Raw genomic sequence first — 18,675 nt, forward strand, 5'->3', positions numbered from 1 at the left:
GACAAATGGACATCATGGGGCGGTCGGATGAATGGACAACCTGTAATTGATTGTTTCGGTCGGCAGAAAAACGAGCTCGGACCGCCTGTTCGGTAGGAAAACCAACCGCTCGAACTGCCCATCCGACGCAACAATGACACTACACAGGAGGAGACAAGAAAACAAAAGAGAACATTCCGTCTATCATCATTAAATATGAAGAAGTCAATACCAAGAAGAACACTCTATTTATCATTAATGCACAGAAGTCAAGACAAAGAAGTCTTCCTCTGGCAATTAATATAGTTAAATAAGGATAGATGAACGATCACAGAGAAAGGTATAAAAAGGTACGCCAGGTATGAGGAAAAGTAAGATTGATCATTTTCTTGATTACTCATTCTATGTTCCTGATTTTGACTTGAGTGTCGGAGGGTCAATGTCAGGAACCCCTGCCTTGATTTAGTTTTATTTTATAGGATTGAAGTCTTCATCCCATCAATGATCATCTCATCCCCGACTTTTCAACTTCCTTCGTTCGGATAGGATCAGCTATATTATTTACATAAACACTCATCCAATAATGTAATCTGCTGCTACTAAGGTAGACCCGCATAAACAACTCAAGAAGTGATTGTTTCGTTGACAATTAATAAAAAAATAATAATGAAGAACGAATGAAACGCGAGGATGCATTCTATATTTTTACATGCTATAAATAATTAACAAAATCAATGGACAATAAATGAAACACGAACTCAATGAAGGAAAAAAGAAACATGGAAAATCAAAAACGTGCTCGTATTTTATTCACTCCTCAGCCCAATGATCCATTATTTAACCATCTCCTCCCGCTTCCTTCTCCACTCACTACTCCAATCGGCCGGGGGCTCTCACGTCGATCGGTGGCAGCCGCCCGAGGCAACATTCCGGTCGCTATGCGGGTAGCGGTGGTGGGCGCGGGGATCACTGGGCTGGCTGCGGCCTACACATTGGCGAAAGCCGGTGCGGAGGTAGTGGTCTACGAGAAGGAAGGCTACTTGGGCGGCCATGCTAAGACGGTCTCTTTCGATGGCATTCTCCTTGACCTCGGCTTCATGGTCTTCAATCGAGTGACGTATCCCAATATGATGGAGTTGTTCGAGAGCCTTGGCGTGGAGACGGAGGTTTCAGACATGTCGTTTGCTGTAAGCTTGGACGACGGCAAAGGATACGAATGGGGAAGCCGGAATGGCTTCTCTAGCTTATTTTCGCAAAAGGTCAATCTACTCAATCCATACTTTTGGCGAATGATTCAAGAACTTGTCAAATTCAAGGGAGATGTCCTCAAGTGAGCTTAATTTCGCTAGACCCTTAATATTTTTCTCGTTATGTTTGGAGAAAATCAACCATTAATTCTGAAAGGTACCTCGAGAAGCTGGACGGCGATCCAGATGTAGATCGCAATGAGACGCTGGAGCACTTCATCAAATCTCATGGTTACTCTGAGTTGTTCCAGAAGGGTCATCTTGTGAGATTAATCACTAGAACCTATATTCTTTTTCGATGTTATTGTAGTAACTGATGTTTGGTTTGTACAAACAATTTTGTGAGGTTACAGATTCCGATTTGTGCCACTTTCTGGTCATGCCCTCCCAATGCAGTATTGCATTTCCCAGCTTATTATGTCCTTTCCTTTTTCCGTAATAGTCACCTTCTTCAGGTTAATATTCTTCTGCCTTAACTTTGCTGTTATTTCTACTTTGGTTGTGATCATCCATCTTGTTATTCATTCTAACTAGTGTTCTACAAGCCTCTTTAGTATTACGTTGACAAGTTTCACTCCATACCACATTTTTATCTTCTTGATCTTTATGATGCTCTCAAACACATGTCAGCTATCTGGTGGTCCACAGTGGCATACTGTCAAGTCACGTTCACAGAGCTATATTGGCAGGGTAACCTTGTAAACTTGTGTATCTATAAATTTGGTCAGAGCTATATTTTTAACTCGACGCTTATTATAAGCAGGTAAGAGAAGAACTGGAGAGAAGATCATGCACAATTAGAACAGGATATGCTGTGCAATCAGTTTTTAGTACTGATGGAGGTAAAGTGCTTTCTTGTATATGATTGTTGATCATTGACCAGAGGTATCAATTGGATCCTCTTGATCAAATTTATTTTGATAAACTCACAGATCAAGATTTTTTTATGATCATCTTTGGTTAAATACAATGATATGGCTTTTTGGCAGGATGCTGTGTGGTAGGAGCAGATTGCTCGAAAGAGATGTATGATCAGTGCATAATTAGCGCCCACGCCCCGGATGCTTTGAAGCTTTTAGGAGAACAAGCAACCTTCGAGGAGGCAAGGATACTTGGTGCCTTCCAATATGTATATAGGTATGTTGCTGTTGTTGAAAACAGACATGCTAAACAGAGTAGGAAGTAAGATGGAGACATGAGGCTCCACCTTTAAGTCTTGTATTGTTTAGTGAGACTTATAATCGTATTTAAATACCAAGATGTCGCTGATTGGAGTGCCTTGGCATTTTGGGTAGGATTGAACTTCGACGATGACTTTAACATGATATTAGAATCAATGTTGAGCGTAACAAGTGAGAGAGAATACTAAACTCTACCTCTTAATTTAAGAGATTAGTACATATAGATGATAGTTATTAGTTTTAACTAAGTATGATTTCAGTTATGACTTTTGATTACTTGGGTTATCATTTAAATGCATCTAACCAATTCATAGATGTCACATCTGATTATATGCTCTAGAGTCATTAAATCAGGCTTACCTCTGCATAATACTTCTTGTTCATTTGATATAGAAATTGCAGCTGAATTAGATCTTTAATTTATCACTAAATTGTAAGAAAATGAGGTCTATATTGAGCTGGAGAGTGAAGCTTCTTGAACATGAAACAACCTTTTCTTTGGGTTTTCGTGAATATGGTCTTCTTGGATAATAATGTTATCAAATTTCAATTCAAATATTAAACTTGAGGAAAGCTCACACATACATGTCCTTATAATATTATTACTTCATATTTTCTCATTCCTCACCAACTGAAGTATAGTGTGTTTCTGTGTACAGTGATATTTATCTTCATCATGACAAAAGTTTGATGCCTAAAAATCCAGCAGCATGGAGTGCTTGTAATTATCTTGGGGCAACACACGATGGAGTGTGTGTCACATATTGGCTAAATGTGTTGCAGGTTTGCTGTGCCTTTTAGTTTATAAGCACATATCATTAGTTTAACATCATGCATTCTTTGAATTTGGTTTGTTAGGAAGAATATCTCTTGAAAGATTACTAACTGTCAGTGAAAAAACTTATGGTGCAAATATGTCTGCAGAATCTAGGTTCAACCAAGCTACCGTTTCTTGTAACTCTGAACCCTCCACGTGTTCCAAAACACACCTTACTTAAATGGTGCACCAGCCATTCTTTTCCATCTGTTGCTGCCTCAAAAGCTGCCTTAGAGCTAGAAGACATACAGGGAAAAAGAGCAATATGGTTTTCTGGAGCGTACCAAGGTAAGCTGTGGAAGTTGTAGCAATCAAGAGTTAGGTGTCAAATTGAGAGTCTTCTTCTGGTACCATTTCATTCCAACATTTTAGCGAGTGTTGCACGAAAAGAGCTAACTGAAACCAAAAAACATGAATTGACAAAGCCAAGTTGAGAAAAATTTAACTGAAAGGGCTAAATTTCGAATCGTATCAAACTTCAAATAGAAATTGAAATTGAAATTCTCAATTATTTGGATGGTGATTCACAGGTTATGGCTCCCATGAGGATGGACTGAAGGTGATAGAACTACTTGCATTTGGATTTAAACACAGAATGCTTTATAATCATTAAACAGAAACGGAATGAAATGCTTGATGTTTGCAAATCTCAATTCTTTTACAGGCAGGCATTATTGCTGCCAACAATGTGCTTGGAAAAGATTCTATTCTATTGAGAAACCCAATACATATGGTACCATCATTAATGGAACGTGGAGCAAGATATTTTGTGATTAGATTTCTTGAGAGTTATATCTCAACTGGTTCCTTAACGTAAGTGTGTTGATTTGCTTGCATATTTAGATTCCCCTTGGAAAAGGTCATTTTGTCATTTTTTTTTTTTAATAAGTGAAGAAAGGATAATCTTGCATTTCTTGGGAAATAAACACATGGTTTTGAATGCCACCAATAAAGTCAATATAGTTAAATTAACAAAAGACCAAGACTGTAAGTTGTGATCATAGTACAATGGTAACAATGTGGAGTACATTATAGATATTGAAATTAAAAGAAAGGGTATAAATCACACAATTACCAATACTTATAAGTTAGAACATCAAATTTTCTGCAATTAACTAATACATGGTTTAATATAACCTGAGAGCAAGCAATTGAGATGGATATCTGTCATGCATAGGCTCTCTAGAAACTATTTATTTACTTGTCCAATATCTCAGCAATTTTAGGCTTCACATGCAACATTCCTTTGAATCCATGCTACATCATAATTTCAGATTGCTAGAAGAAGGTGGCAATATATATGAGTTCAAGGGAACAAGAAAGCAAAATACGAAAAAGGCTATTCTTAGAGTTCATAATCCTTTGTTCTATTGGAAGGTCCACTTGTTTGTCTTATTATGAACAGTCCTAGTTTGAATACCAATTTCCAGTACACCGGGCCAAAACCTTACCCGTCATATCTATCTTGACAGATTGCCACTGAAGCGGATTTAGGTCTTGCGGATGCATATATAAATGGGTATGTTTCATTTGTTGATAAAGAAAAAGGTCTTCTGGATCTTCTTTTGGTAAGTTAACAAGCGCACAAGCTGAAAGATTAGATGCCAGTTACTGCCACTCAATTTGCAATTTTAATTAATGTTTTCCATTTTTTGGGTAGATTCTTATTGCTAACAGGGAACTGAGGAACTATTTTGGAAGGAATTTTAGGTGTCTCCATACCTTGCTTTGTTTTTTGTTTTGCTGAATGCATTACCGATACTATGCACAAATATGAAACTTGTTTCTACTGCTAAAAATTTTCTGACAAAATAACCAGAGGTTGGTGGACACCAATGTTTGCAACAGCAGGATTTGCATCAGCAAGATACTTTTTTAAGCATATGCGGAGACAAAACACTATAAAACAAGCAATTCAGAACATCTCCAATCATTATGATCTGGTTAGACTTCAGCTGCTATGCAAACTCCTTGTAAACTTTTTCATTATTGTAACTCTAATAATTGAATGAAAATCTATATTAAGTGGAATCTCTTTTTTGGTTTAATCTGGTAATTAACTTCATCTCATGACAGAGTAATGATTTCTTTTCTCTGATTTTGGATGAGACAATGAGCTACTCCTGTGCCATTTTCAAGGTTCAGAACTTCTATTTTGCTTGGTTTGCTTTGCATTATTCTTTCTAACATTATATACAACTTAGGTTCATTTATTAGATTCTAAAATTCCTTCCCAAACAATTTTTCAGACACTGAATGAGGACCTGAAAACAGCACAGCTTCACAAAATCTCTCTTTTAATTAAAAAGGTGAGCATGTTGTTGGAGCACTTTGGTGTCTCATTTCATCGTTAGCTCAAGTCTTATCGTTCTACTTTAACATCAAGGCTCAAATTGATGGAACGCATGAAGTTTTGGAGATTGGTTGTGGTTGGGGGGGTTTTGCAATCGAGGTTGTTAAGCAAACTGGCTGCAGATACACAGGAATCACCTTATCTGTGAAACAACTGGAGTTTGCAAAGAAAAGAGCTAAAGACGAAGGACTCGAGGTTTGTATTCTTCATCTGGGCACTTATAAATATTTGACACGAGATTTGTATTGGGGGTATTATGGCATTCTACTTGGGAGATGAGATAAGCTAAGGTTTACAAAGGCAGCCAATAAGATGGTAAATGGTTCACAGCATCAACTTGTACTAGTGTATGCTTTGTTCAGTTACTAGTCCAGGATGATATGATTTTTATAGTAAAGCTTCTCAGATGAACACTAGGTGTAAATGTATTTAAGGAAGACGAAAACCAAAGTAGACAACAGTCCCAAAGTATAAACCGAAAAGTATTCATGGCATAAGAGGTTGGTCTCTACTGCTATCTTATGGAACTAATGGGTGTTTGCTTTAATACAGCTAACTGATTTTTACACATCAACAGATTATTTTAACTTGCTAATTCATTTGTGATGAAGACTTTCTCTACAGGAACAATGTGAAGATTATAGAATTTGTTCTTTTAGGCAAACAATAATGATTTCAGTCTTTGTTAGAATTTTATAGCATATAGATTCCTTAGATTTAATACATATTCTTTACAAAAGCAGTGGCCTATTTTCAGGGTCGCATTAATTTCATGCTGATGGATTATCGTCATCTGCCAAAAAATCATAAATACGACCGTATCATCTCTTGGTACTGATCACTCAGAACTTACTATTTTGACATATCGTATGACTCCTACTAATACTAGTTACAGTGAGATGGTTGAAGCAATAGGTCACGAATTCATGGATGAATTTTTCAGCTGCTGCAATTCAGTTCTGGCTGAAGATGGCATATTTGTGCTCCAGGTTCACTGAATGGCTATTGTTTTTAATTTATCATGACTGCCTTAGTTATATGCTTGATCTTATGCATTCGATACAAAGTATGATCATTGGACTGTTTAGTTATCCTCATTGATAGACATTTTTGTTCTATTTTATCAAGCAAATCATATAAAAAAATAGAACAACAATAATAATGTTTATCGAGCTAATCATATAAAGTATATCAACAAAATAGGAATGAATAATTTAAGAAAATTAGAACATCCAACATTCCATATAGAAATGAGGTTAATATTAGATCAATTAAACCACCTGAGTTCAAATGAGGCTTGAAGATTTAGGTTCATAGCATTTTTACCCATTTAATGTTACTATTAAATCATGTTTTTCTACAGTAAATTATTGCATCAATGGCAGCTGAGAATCTAATGTGTTTGATCACGGTCGGCCTGCAGTTCAGCAGTATTCCAGATCAACGCTACGATGAATACAGGAGAAGCTCTGAGTTCCTCAAGGAGTACGTGTTTCCTGGACTATGTGTTCCTAGTTTGAACAGAATAACAACAGCTATGATGGCTTCATCTAAATTCTGGTAACAAGTTTCACAAATGAATTTATGTGTAGCGATTTCAGTATCCCTTTGGGTTTTCATGTGTCTTCATGTTGTAGCATCGAACATGCTGAGAACATTGGCATCCAGTACTATCAAACAATCACAAGCTGGAAGAACAATTTACTTGCAAATAAGGAGTAAGTACCTATCGTTTATCAGTGTTAACAATACCTTTACTACAGCTCATGATTCTGGGAGAATTAGAGTAAGAGGTCAAGAGTAGAATATCTCAAGTTAAGTACTCCACCTACACACTTTAACAATCACTAATGTACTACCATATCTTGTGAGGAGCAAAATCTTATAACTGATTCTATCATCAAAGCCAAAATGGAGATGGATTAGTTGCTTATGAACCTAAACAAAGGATGAATAAAAGCACTAATGCTCACTTTTCTCCGGAGGATAGATCATTAAAGGGGTGAAAATGACCGAAGAAGGATAGATTATCATTTGCAGTTACTTTTTGGCCTAAAATCTTGATCTTCCTTCATCCATTTATTATCTGTTCTCCAGAGTAAACTAAACATAACTATTCAATCGACCGAAAACACACGGTAGAGGACAAAGTTCTGGATTCATCAGATAGCTGGCTAGTTTTTTCTTCTGTCTAATCTTTTGGCATATCGTTTAGTTAGATACTTTCCTGGCACTCTGTTTTTCAGCAAAATTATTGCTCTGGGATTCGACGAGAAGTTCGTGCGTACCTGGGAGTACTATTTCATCTACTGTGCTGCTGGTTTTCAATCGTGCACGTTGGAACTTTATCAGGTATTTGAAATCATATATACAAATGCTTGGAAACTAAAAAAGAGGCACTTTAAGTTACAAATCACTGATTCTTGTTCATGTTTGAATGATGCAGATTGTGCTCTCTCGTCCCGGCAACGTTGGAGCTTTTGGCGACCCATTCAAGCTCCCCCACCGCCATTATGTTTGAGCTTTTATTATAGTTGCATGAACTTTTGAATCGCATGGTTGGATTGACAACAGACTTGCTATCGTATCTAGTATTTGCTGTATCTATTTGCTACCTCAATAAATGAGCAGAAATTGCATATCTTCATAAGCTAACAAAAACATTCAATACGTATTAGCCAACTAGAAGTTTTTGATCTGGACAAAAAATTGAGAGTTATAGACACATGGCCATCAGCTATCTGGGAAAAATATGAAATAAGTTTATTAAGAGAATACGATTCAAAAGTGAGTTAAAGGAAAACAGAGTAATTAGTAACAAGCATAGAAAATTATAACAAAAAAGGGTTTCAAACCAAGAGTAATTAATTTATGTGGAAAAGTTCTATGACGATAACTTCACATAGGGAAGCTGATAGAATGCAAACCTTCACCAACTAATCCATAGTATGCCATAAAAAGCATGTTAATCTACGGTGAGGCCGTTCGTTGTTCCAAATTATCTGATGAGATAAGTTTCTTAATGAAAATTTAGAAAAACTTAGATAAATAATCAGGATATCAAATTACTGGATGAGAGCATATAAAATAAGTTACCTTTTTGGCAACAGTTTCATTTCCTTTAATTTTTTCTTTTCATAAGTTTGTGGAGAAAGTGGCCGAAAGGTCCAGCATAGATAAAACCATAGAGTTGCGAAATGTTTACAATTTGCATAAAGTGAAATAATAACAACACAACCAAGCATTATCGGGGTCAGCTAAATTTGCATAAAGGGAAAGAACAACAAAATGCCATCAAAATAAGATAAACTTCATTCAGGGAAAAAAATCATAAACTTATGCAGCTTATCCAAACAAAGATTATTGCTATAAGATAGGTTGTGCATTTACTAAATATCAAGAAACATCAATCATCGTTACACGACTTTAAATGTGCTCAAAAGAAACTAATGAAGACAGTTAGCTTGGTTACAAATGCACTCTTAATGGTATTCAAATAAATTTCAAACTAATGATCAGTTTGAAGAATGTACACCATATTTTGAAGGTTAGATTTGAAAAAGCATAGACATTGATTTGTTACCTACAATCATATGTTGATCTCGGACATCCCACACCACTAATTCCACACCCATCTATAGAGATAAATCAAGAAAACAAACAAATTATCATATGGGAGGGTATTTTCCCTGCATTCGTCGGAATCAACTCTTACCTATTTATACAAATTTATCATATAATAACCAACTCAGTCACGCATTGGAGACAATGATTTGTTACCATTATGGTTATGGCATGTGCCTATTTAAATACTTTAACTTGATTAGAAGTAAAATAAAATATAAAAATTGAGATAATTAATTTTATAGTTATTAATTTATCAAAGGACCTAGGCGGTTTCAAAAAAAATCCAAAAGGTGTATTATATATACTTTATTAACTATCAAATGACATACTTATTTCCCTGCTATTTCCGTTCTACCCCTCCCGCCATGGACCGTTTGAGCAGGATTGTCATGTTAAAGCCTGCAGGTGGACTTAGTCCGACATGACGATAAGGTTGAGTGGTACTACTCTTGGACTAAGATATTAATTAAAGAGAGTTATCAGTAACTCATTTAATTAGTGGGCATTCGACATCTTAAACACAGGAAGACCAACACACTCATAATAAGAAGGAGCACAAAATGAAATTTGGGATTGTTGCGGTAGTTCAATAATAATTCTTTAGTGGAATGAATTATTATTGATGAAATTAAGTTGAGTGTTCGGGTCGAACACGGGAAGCTTGTATCGTAAGTGGTATTGTTAACTCATCCTTGAGCATATACCACTAAACAATGAAGATATCCACTCTCCATTGTATTCTCATGCCCAACCTTGAGCATTTTCACTAAAGAAGGTAAAACCACCTTCCAAGGTGTATGAAAATAATTTTTCATGTCCTTAAAGAGTAAATCCCCCTAAAGACATGAACGTAACTTCTGTCATTGCACCAACAATGACTTGGAATCCCTAAACCTTTAGGAAACCCAAAATTAGAAGTTTTGAGGTTCAGAAATTCAATATTGAAACCAAACCTCAACCTAAACTTCTACTTAGTCTTCCTTAACCAATCCGTCCTTGTTTTCATCATGAAAACTCCCCCTAACATATACAAATGTGTTTTGAGGGGTTAGGAATGGTTACCTAGACTAAAGATGGTCCAAAATGCTGAAATCAGGCTTTACCAGCCAAAATCAGCATTCCCAATCGATTGGAGTTGGTTCCCAATCGATTGAACCTGCTTGAATCGATCCACTGATCGATACAGGAGGGATGGATCGATCGGTGGATCGATCCAGGAAGCTTCTATTCGCGAGAAGCTTGCTCTCAATCGATCGTCCAATCGATTGAGACCCTTCAATTGATCGGGTGATCGATTGAAGCTCTGAAAAGGCTGAAATTCAATTTCAGTCAATTTTAGAAACCCCTAGAAAAATCTACAAAATTCCAAAAGTTATAAAAATTTGTGTAGACATTATTTAGGACATATATTATCATGGAAAAATAGTTTTCTAAGAAAATACTTCATATTTTCAAATATTGACACAAACTAGAAAACTTGTAAAAACTTTAGTGTTTTCTTCTAGTTTGTGCCTAACTCTTCAATGATGAGTACTATCAAAAGATAGTCTTCACCAAGGTTTTCCAAAACATTTTTGAAATCATTTTCAAAACCAATTTCCAACCATGTTCTTTGGGCTCAATGCACATGACTTGTACATTAGCTTTCCCAATGATTGGAAAACACATAACTATGTGTTTGATGAACTTAAAACTCACAAGAATGCACAAAATCAACATCTTGAGTTTTGTTCATCATCCTAACATCTCACTTGTATTTAATGTGTACGAAACCACATACAAGTCACCATATAGTTTTTAGTGAGATGTAAACTTTTGGTTTTGCCCTAATCTAGGGATCATGCATATCTACCTAGGCATTTTGAGGTTATGAACATCCACCAAGGATGTTACTTGTTAATGAATGTCATTTGTCCTTAAGTTGCAAGGAATTAAAAACAATGTGTAAAATACCGGAAAAATGGCGAATAATAATAAGGAAATTTTCCAGAATTTTTAGAAATTTTTTGGGAATTTTTCGGAGCCGTATGAACGAGTTTACGGGGATAAAAAAGGGCCCCAGGAAGGCCTGTTTGGGCTACCCTATTTTAAAGAGGAAATGTTTATTTTCTTTAAATCATTTCCTTTTCTTTTTTTTTTACTTTTCTTTTATTTTTTCTTCTTCTCCTCTCCCACGCCGCTTCCCTCTCCCTCACTGCTGAACCCGAAGCCGTGTGCCCTAACCGCCGCCGGCCCTCTCCGCAGTCCCCCTCTGCTGCCGGTGACGAGAGCCACCTCTCCTCTTCCTCTTGCCGACGCAGACGACGATTCCCCTCCCCTCTGCCCTAACACCGGCAGTCGAGCCCTCTCCGCCGCTGAGATCAGGAACGCCGACGCGCAGAGATCACGTCGTGCCCTAGCCAACTCGGTACTGACCTCTCCTACCGTGCCTAGCTTTCCTCTCACCTCTCCTGTGCCCTAGCGCCGGCCACCAGACTCGATCCTGCGCCTCTCCCCTCTACCGATCTCCGGTTCTTCTCCGATTGACAACGTCGTCGGCTATCGCCGGAGCTGTAGAGACCCTCTATCGCGGAGGTCATGCCCTAGCCCTCTGCTGTGATTTGGCAGCACAACTGCCACCTTCCTTTCGTGCCCTAGCAGCGATTCTTGAAGGTAAGGGTTGAGGATTTGATTCTATGCTCAGTTATGGAAGTGTTGATTTTGATCTAGGGGTGTTGGGTTGCAGATTGTTAGTTGTGGAAATTCTTGTGGGGTCGAGGATTGCTGCTAGATTCGTACAAGTCATCTTTTCCGACAGCAACCTTCTCCAGCAGCGTATCATCAGCTGAGGATTCAAAGGAGGTAAGTTGTTAGTTAAATGTTATGAATCAAGAATTTGAGTTGAATTCTTGGTTGTGGTTCTATAGATATTGATTTGGAATGTTTGAATGGAAAGGTGCAGCGGGTTTACTATGGTTTTGGCTGAGTTTCCAGCAGCATACAGTTTCGTCTCTTCAATTGTGGGTCAACAACAATTCATCTGGTTTTAGGTGAATTTTGAAGTTTTATTCTTGTCTATATTTGGATGTGAGTAGTGTGATGTGGATAGGATGAATGATTGTTGGTTGGATTATCAGATGTGGTGGTTTGGTTAGTTGTAGACGATGATGTTTGGTTGTTGTGGATTTATGATGGAAATCTTATTGATTGATTGATGTAGAAGGTCACATGATCATTTATAAGATTATGAGATTAGTATCATGATTTGTTATGATGGATTGTTAATTAAATTGACATTGTGATAAATAGAAGAGTTTATGAATGATATAATCATTGGATTGATTATAAAATGTGGAGTGTCTTGGAAAGATTAAAGGAATCATGGATGGTTTGATTTGGGTTTTTCCCTAATTAGGTTGAGTTGAGATTTAGCTAATTGTTGCATATGTAATTAGTTAAATTATAATCATGTGATTTGCAGGACGTTGATTCGGGACGAGCACTTCGACATAGAGGTTGATTAGCTCGATCTGCATTGGAGGCGGGTACCTTGACTTATCTTTTTGATATGTCATGTTGATATGTCTAGTAGGTTATAGCCTTTAGTAATAATTATGTTCGTCCTTGTTTTGATACGTCACTACCGGATACCTGTTACATGCTTGTTTGCTTACCTGATATGCATTTTATGCTAGTACCCACATGATTATATATATATATATGCTCAGAGAGGTAGTGACATACCATGCTTGTTATGTTCAGGACCTAGGTTTTTGATTTCCTATCTGACCTATGTACTTTAGATCTTCGTATTTGACTATCGATATTACGGTACTCATTTTATATATATGGATATGGTTATGCTGATCAGTTTATTGCTATGCTTAGAGTCATGCATCATGATTGCATGCTGCGCGATTGTCGGCTCTACCATGGTTGAGCACATCGCCAGTTACTTGTACTGCACACACCACCACTCATGGATTAGTGGTATATCAGGCAGGTGTGTGGCGGTTCTGCTGTTTGGCTCCGTTGGTCAAGTGACTCAGCGTCGTAGCCGGCAGACGGTTCTGCTCTGTTTGGCTCCCCTGGCATTTAGTGTAGCAGCGTGGTAGCCGACAAACGGTGGATTCTGTTTGGTTCCGTTGGTCAAGTGACTCAGCGTGGTAGCCGGCAGAGATACCTCCCCATCATCGTGTACCGGGAGATAAGAGCATTGAGCTCCCCTATTTATGATTTGGGGTCAGAGGACAGGAGTACTCCGACAGCATCCCGTCCACTCAGTCACTCATCAGGTGTAGTGATGGTAGAGTGCACGGTTGTCACAGCCCTACCCACTCGGTCTCACCATTGTGTGTGAGATGACTGACTGGCGTCAGGGGTGACCAGGACACATCATTGACATCATACGCATTTATGCATTTACTGCTTGTGTTTGCTGCACTTATATGCTGCATTTGGATGGATGCATATGTTTGACATGCATACAGGATTTTAGGACACTCCGGTCTGACGACCTGATTATTCTGATAGGTGGCCCTGGTGAGTACAGTACTCTTTAGCCTTTTCTATTATGCATTCCCTTCTTTTGTTCAGGAGACTGTACTCCATAGTTATTACTATTTGTTATAGTTTACTATACATGTCAACTAGGTATCTGCTGAGTTGTTGAACTCACCCCCGTGGACACTATATTTTTCAGGTACCAGGTTGTTTATGGTATCGCTTGGAGTATCCTGTCTGCTGGTCCCCACGTCACATCAGAAGACTTATCGGTTCCACTTATGTTTTGTTTGTTTATGTATCAGTTCGTTTAGCTCTGTACTCTGGTTTTGTTTTTGGAGTGTTGATGTTGTTATGTGGTATTTTGTATTGGTTGTTGGTTGTGTAAGCCTAGCCGGCTAGCAGTTTTTGTGTTTTGGTTTGTATTTGGTTTCTGTCATTTTCCGTTGTGTTGGTTTTGTTCCAGCCGAGTGGGCTGATGATATATATAACTGTATGGTTGTGTATATATATTACAGCCACATGTGGCTGATGTATACTGTGGATGTAGAAAGTTTCAGATTGTCCGCCGTACAGGGGAGGTGCTGCCGAAATTTCTTCGGACAGGGACTTTCCCGGGGCGTGACAATTTAGTGGTATCAGAGCAGGTATACGATACTTGCTATGTGTTCTGGATTTTGAGATTTATCTGATACCAATTTATTTGATATCAAAGCTCAGATTACGAGTCTTATTTCCGGTGTTTCGGATTTCGTGATTTGGTTTTCTCGGTGTGACTTTTCGAATTTTGGGACCTGGCAGCGACAGGACATCTCCAAGCTATAGGAGGTATGTTGGTATGTGTTATCCTACTTTTTGGTTAGTATATGCACTGTTGACTATTATAGTTTATGACATGTATTAGTATTCTTTATTAGTACCTGTCGAGTTGAGATAACATATATATTATGTGTTGGGTAAATCACTGATTATGGTGGACCTTAATAGAGATTAAGGATTATAGGCTTTGGTGATTTTACATGTCATACCCCAGTAGTTTTAGCTTCTGTTACAATTAGTTGGTTAGAAGATCGAGGCATATACCAGCCTCTGTTATTATTAGCTATGTAGTGGATAGTATATACCTATTTATGTTGACTTAGCCAGTAGTATACCATTTTATCTTAATTAATTTTATTAGTAGATAATTGATCTACTCTTGTTAGATCGATCAGTAGAAGTTTGATTTACCATAGTTGCTTGAAGAGGATTAATGTAACCTTGATCAGTTGGAAGGGGACCGATTTAGTTTTGTTGGTTCAATCAGTAGAGGACCATCATACTCTATTTTATAGATATGTTGATCTTTGAGTTATTCGTGCTTAGTGGATATCTTGAGCACATAGAGTACATGGTTGATACTGAAGTGGGGAAAGACTGAATTTGCCGTATACCATTGTCGGCTTGGTCAGTCTATAGAGGATCGATGTATCCTATTCTATGGGTACTTTAATTTTTAGATTTTATATACCTGGTTGGATAACTTATTTGCAGCATGGGGAATATCAGGTTGATTGGATTAAATATGCGGATACTGTATATCTATGTGGTGTGTACATATGATTATTATGTGTTGTAGGAGTGTTATGATGGACGGTCTGATTTCATGTAGTGGGTGTATTTTTTCAGTTATGTTTATGGTGGGTTTATAGTAGAATATACCTGAGTGGTCTGATTGGTTTATTGAAGGTAATTTGTTGATTAAATCTATGTTGTGAAATGTGTACATATGTTTGAGTATCATATTGGAAGTATCTTGTCGACTACATCGGTGTTGTGATATATACATATGGGTTTGGTGTGGTATCTGAGGTATCTTGTTAATTATGTGTGATTTGTGAGTGCACCTGGGTTTAGTATGTCTTATTGGAAGTATATGTTGATTATACTCTTGGCATATGTGTATATATGTCATGTGAGTGTTGTTTGAGGTGTATTGTCGATTATACCTATGTTGTTATATGCACATGGGTTCTGTATGCATTGTTGGAGGTATCACGATGATTTATACCTATGTTGTGAGTATGTTTGGTGTGTACTAATTGGAGGATTATGTCGATCATACATGTGTTGAGTGTGCCAGGTGTATAGTGGGTAGCATCATGATGATTCTACCTATGTTGAATGTAGAATGCTTGGTGTGTTCTGTGAGATGTTTGAGACACACGGTTACTAGTAGGAGTATACCGTGGTTCCACAGGAGATCGAGGTAGTTACGTTGGGAGTAGACGGAGTCTATAGAAGAGGCTTGCAACTTCCTTTGTTTGGCTCGATATTTTCGGAGATACGTTGAGGGTTTCTCACGGATTGCTATGTCACTTACACGCCTGACCATGAAAGGCGTGAAGTTTACTTGGACTGTGGATTGCAAGACCAGCTTCTAGGAGCTGAAGCGGAGACTAGTGTCGGCTTCGATTTTTGGTTTTACCTTCTGGAGAGGACGGATTGGTCCTCTACACCGACACGTCTCAACAGGGTATGAGTGCTATTCTGATGCAGCACGGTAGAGTATTCTCATATGTTTCTCGATAGTGGAAGGAGCATGAGAAGAAATACCCAGTTCATGATCTGGAGTTGGCCGCTATTATGTTTGCCTTGAAGATTTGGCAGCATTACCTGTACGATGTTACATTTAAGATTCTCACAGACCATAAGAGTTTCAAATATCTGTTCACTTAGAAGGAAACCTAATCTCCGACTGAGGAGATGGAGGGAATTCCTGAAGGATTTTGATTGTACCATTAGCTATCACCCGGAGAAAGCTAATGTGGTTGCCGATGCACTCAGTAGGAAGTCCAGAGAGACTTGAGCGTGCCACCGAGTTGTGGTTACGGATTTGATTCAGGAATTCTCCGAATTGGGCCTTAAGGAGCTAGGACGAACAGAGCAGGGTATTCTGGTTACCATGGTTGCTCAATCCTCGATCAGGATGAGGATTCAAGAGGCCCAGGTTGGAGATCAGTATTTACGGTCCATTGGCAGCTGGATAGCTTCCGGGCAGCAGACTAGGTTTCCCCGAGATGAAGCGGGTATTATATACTTCTGAGGCGAATTGTGGGTACCTCAGTCTCACCCGATCTTATCGGAGTTACATCAGGAGGCTCATCGCTCACGATTTGCTATCCACCCAGGCGGTACCCATATGTATCGAGACTAGAGACACTCTTATTGGTGAAGCGACATGAAGAAAGACATCATGGATTTCGTAGCTAGTTGTCTTGTCTGTCAGCAGGTGAATTCTAAGCACCAGAGACCTGCCAGATTACTTCAGCGGATTCCTATTCCTGAGTGGAAGTGGGATCACATTTCCATGGATTTTTGTGGTGGGTTTGCCTAGGACACGACGAGGCCATGATGCGATTTGGGTAATCGTTGATTGATTAACCAAATTCGCGCACTTCTTAATGATCCGGAAGACTGATTAACTGGATCGATTGACAGATCTGTATTGTCGAGAGGTCATCAGATTTCATGGTGTTCCTTTGAGTATCATTTCGGATAGAGACCCTCGGTTTACGTCTCATTCCTATCAGAGTCTGCAGCAGGCCCTTGGGCACGCAGCTCTGTTTCAGTACAACTTTCTATCCGCAGACAGATGGACCGTTAGAACGGACCATTCAGACTCTAGAGGATTTGCTAAGGTCTTGTGTATTGGATTTTAGGGGCAGTTAGGAGGACCATTTGTTACTGGTAGAGTTCGCCTACAACAACGGTTTGCATTCGGCTATTCAAATGTCACCGTTGAAATGTTGTATGGTAGACCTTGTCGGACACCCACCCTCTAGATGAGGTTGGGAGGCCCAGTTGTTGGGACCTCATAGAGCTCAGCTTGACGCAGAGTTGGTCTGTACTATCAGACGGAGAATGTTAGAGGCGCAGGACCGCCAAAAATGTTATGCTGATCAGAGACGCATACCCCTAGCGTTCTCTATTGGCGACCATGTATTTCTGCGAGTTTCACCCACGAAAGAGGTGAAGAGATTTGATCTCAGATGCAAGTTAGCTCTGCGATATGTTGGACCTTTCCAGATCTTGGAGAGGATTGGAGCGGTAGCTTACTATCGGGCACTACCACCGTCCCTGTCAGGCGTGCATGACGTATTCTACGTATCTATGCTGAGGAGATACGTACCTGACCTGACACATGTGCTGACAGATATCTCAGTTCCCGTTCAGCCGGACGTCACTTATGAGGAGATTCCGATACGGATTTTGGACCGGAAGGAGCGTTAGTTGCGGAACAAGACTATCCGCTGGTTAAAGTCGGATGGCAGCATCATTCGGACGAGGAGGCTACCTGGGAGCTCGAGGATACTATCCGAGCTTGATGCCCCCATCTTTTCACTTGAGGTATGTGATTTAATTTATCGTTTAGCAATTATACTCTTTATCTGTTGTTAGTATTCGCTGATGGTAGATAACAAAATTTGGGGACCAAATTTTTATTAGTGGGGGAGAATGTAAAATACCGAAAAAATGGCGAATAATAATAAGGGAATTTTCCGGAATTTTTAGAAATTTTTTGGGAATTTTTCGGAGCTCGTATGAACGAGTTTACGGGGATAAAAACAGGGCCCTAGAAGGCCTGTTTGGGCTACCCTATTTTAAAGAGGAAATGTTTATTTTCTTTAAATCATTTCCTTTTCTTTTTTTTTACTTTTCTTTTATTTTTTCTTCTTCTCCTCTCCCACGCCGCTTCCCTCTCCCTCACTACCGAACCCGAAGCTGCGTGCCCTAACCGCCGCCGGCCCTCTTCGCAGTCCCCCTCTGCTGCCGGTGACGAGAGCCACCTCTCCTCTTCCTCTTGCCGACGCAGACGACGATTCCCCTCTCCTCTGCCCTAACGCCGGCAGCCGAGCCCTCTCCGCCGCAGAGATCAGGAACGCCGACGCGCAGAGATCACGCCGTGCCCTAGCCAACTCGGCACTGACCTCTCCTACCGTGCCTAGC

The 18,675-nt window shown here is 39.0% G+C and overlaps 1 protein-coding gene across 1 annotated transcript; it reads left to right on the forward strand.

The window, feature by feature from the left end:
* Positions 1-865: 865 nt before the first annotated feature.
* On the forward strand, positions 866-8,220 carry LOC121995859. Its single transcript, XM_042549632.1, has 23 exons — positions 866-1,309; positions 1,384-1,489; positions 1,580-1,681; positions 1,857-1,916; positions 1,990-2,068; positions 2,216-2,363; positions 3,067-3,190; positions 3,332-3,512; positions 3,755-3,783; positions 3,889-4,037; positions 4,499-4,601; positions 4,697-4,792; positions 4,885-4,934; positions 5,044-5,167; positions 5,301-5,363; positions 5,474-5,533; positions 5,611-5,772; positions 6,335-6,408; positions 6,473-6,566; positions 7,001-7,137; positions 7,215-7,295; positions 7,824-7,929; positions 8,024-8,220. The coding sequence occupies exons 1-23, from the start codon at positions 918-920 to the stop codon at positions 8,096-8,098; spliced, it is 2,595 nt and encodes an 864-aa protein (XP_042405566.1). The 5' UTR covers positions 866-917; the 3' UTR covers positions 8,099-8,220.
* Positions 8,221-18,675: the final 10,455 nt, after the last annotated feature.

The sequence above is a fragment of the Zingiber officinale genome, chromosome 6A (assembly GCF_018446385.1).
Source record: "Zingiber officinale cultivar Zhangliang chromosome 6A, Zo_v1.1, whole genome shotgun sequence".
NCBI classification, from domain to species: domain Eukaryota; kingdom Viridiplantae; phylum Streptophyta; class Magnoliopsida; order Zingiberales; family Zingiberaceae; genus Zingiber; species Zingiber officinale.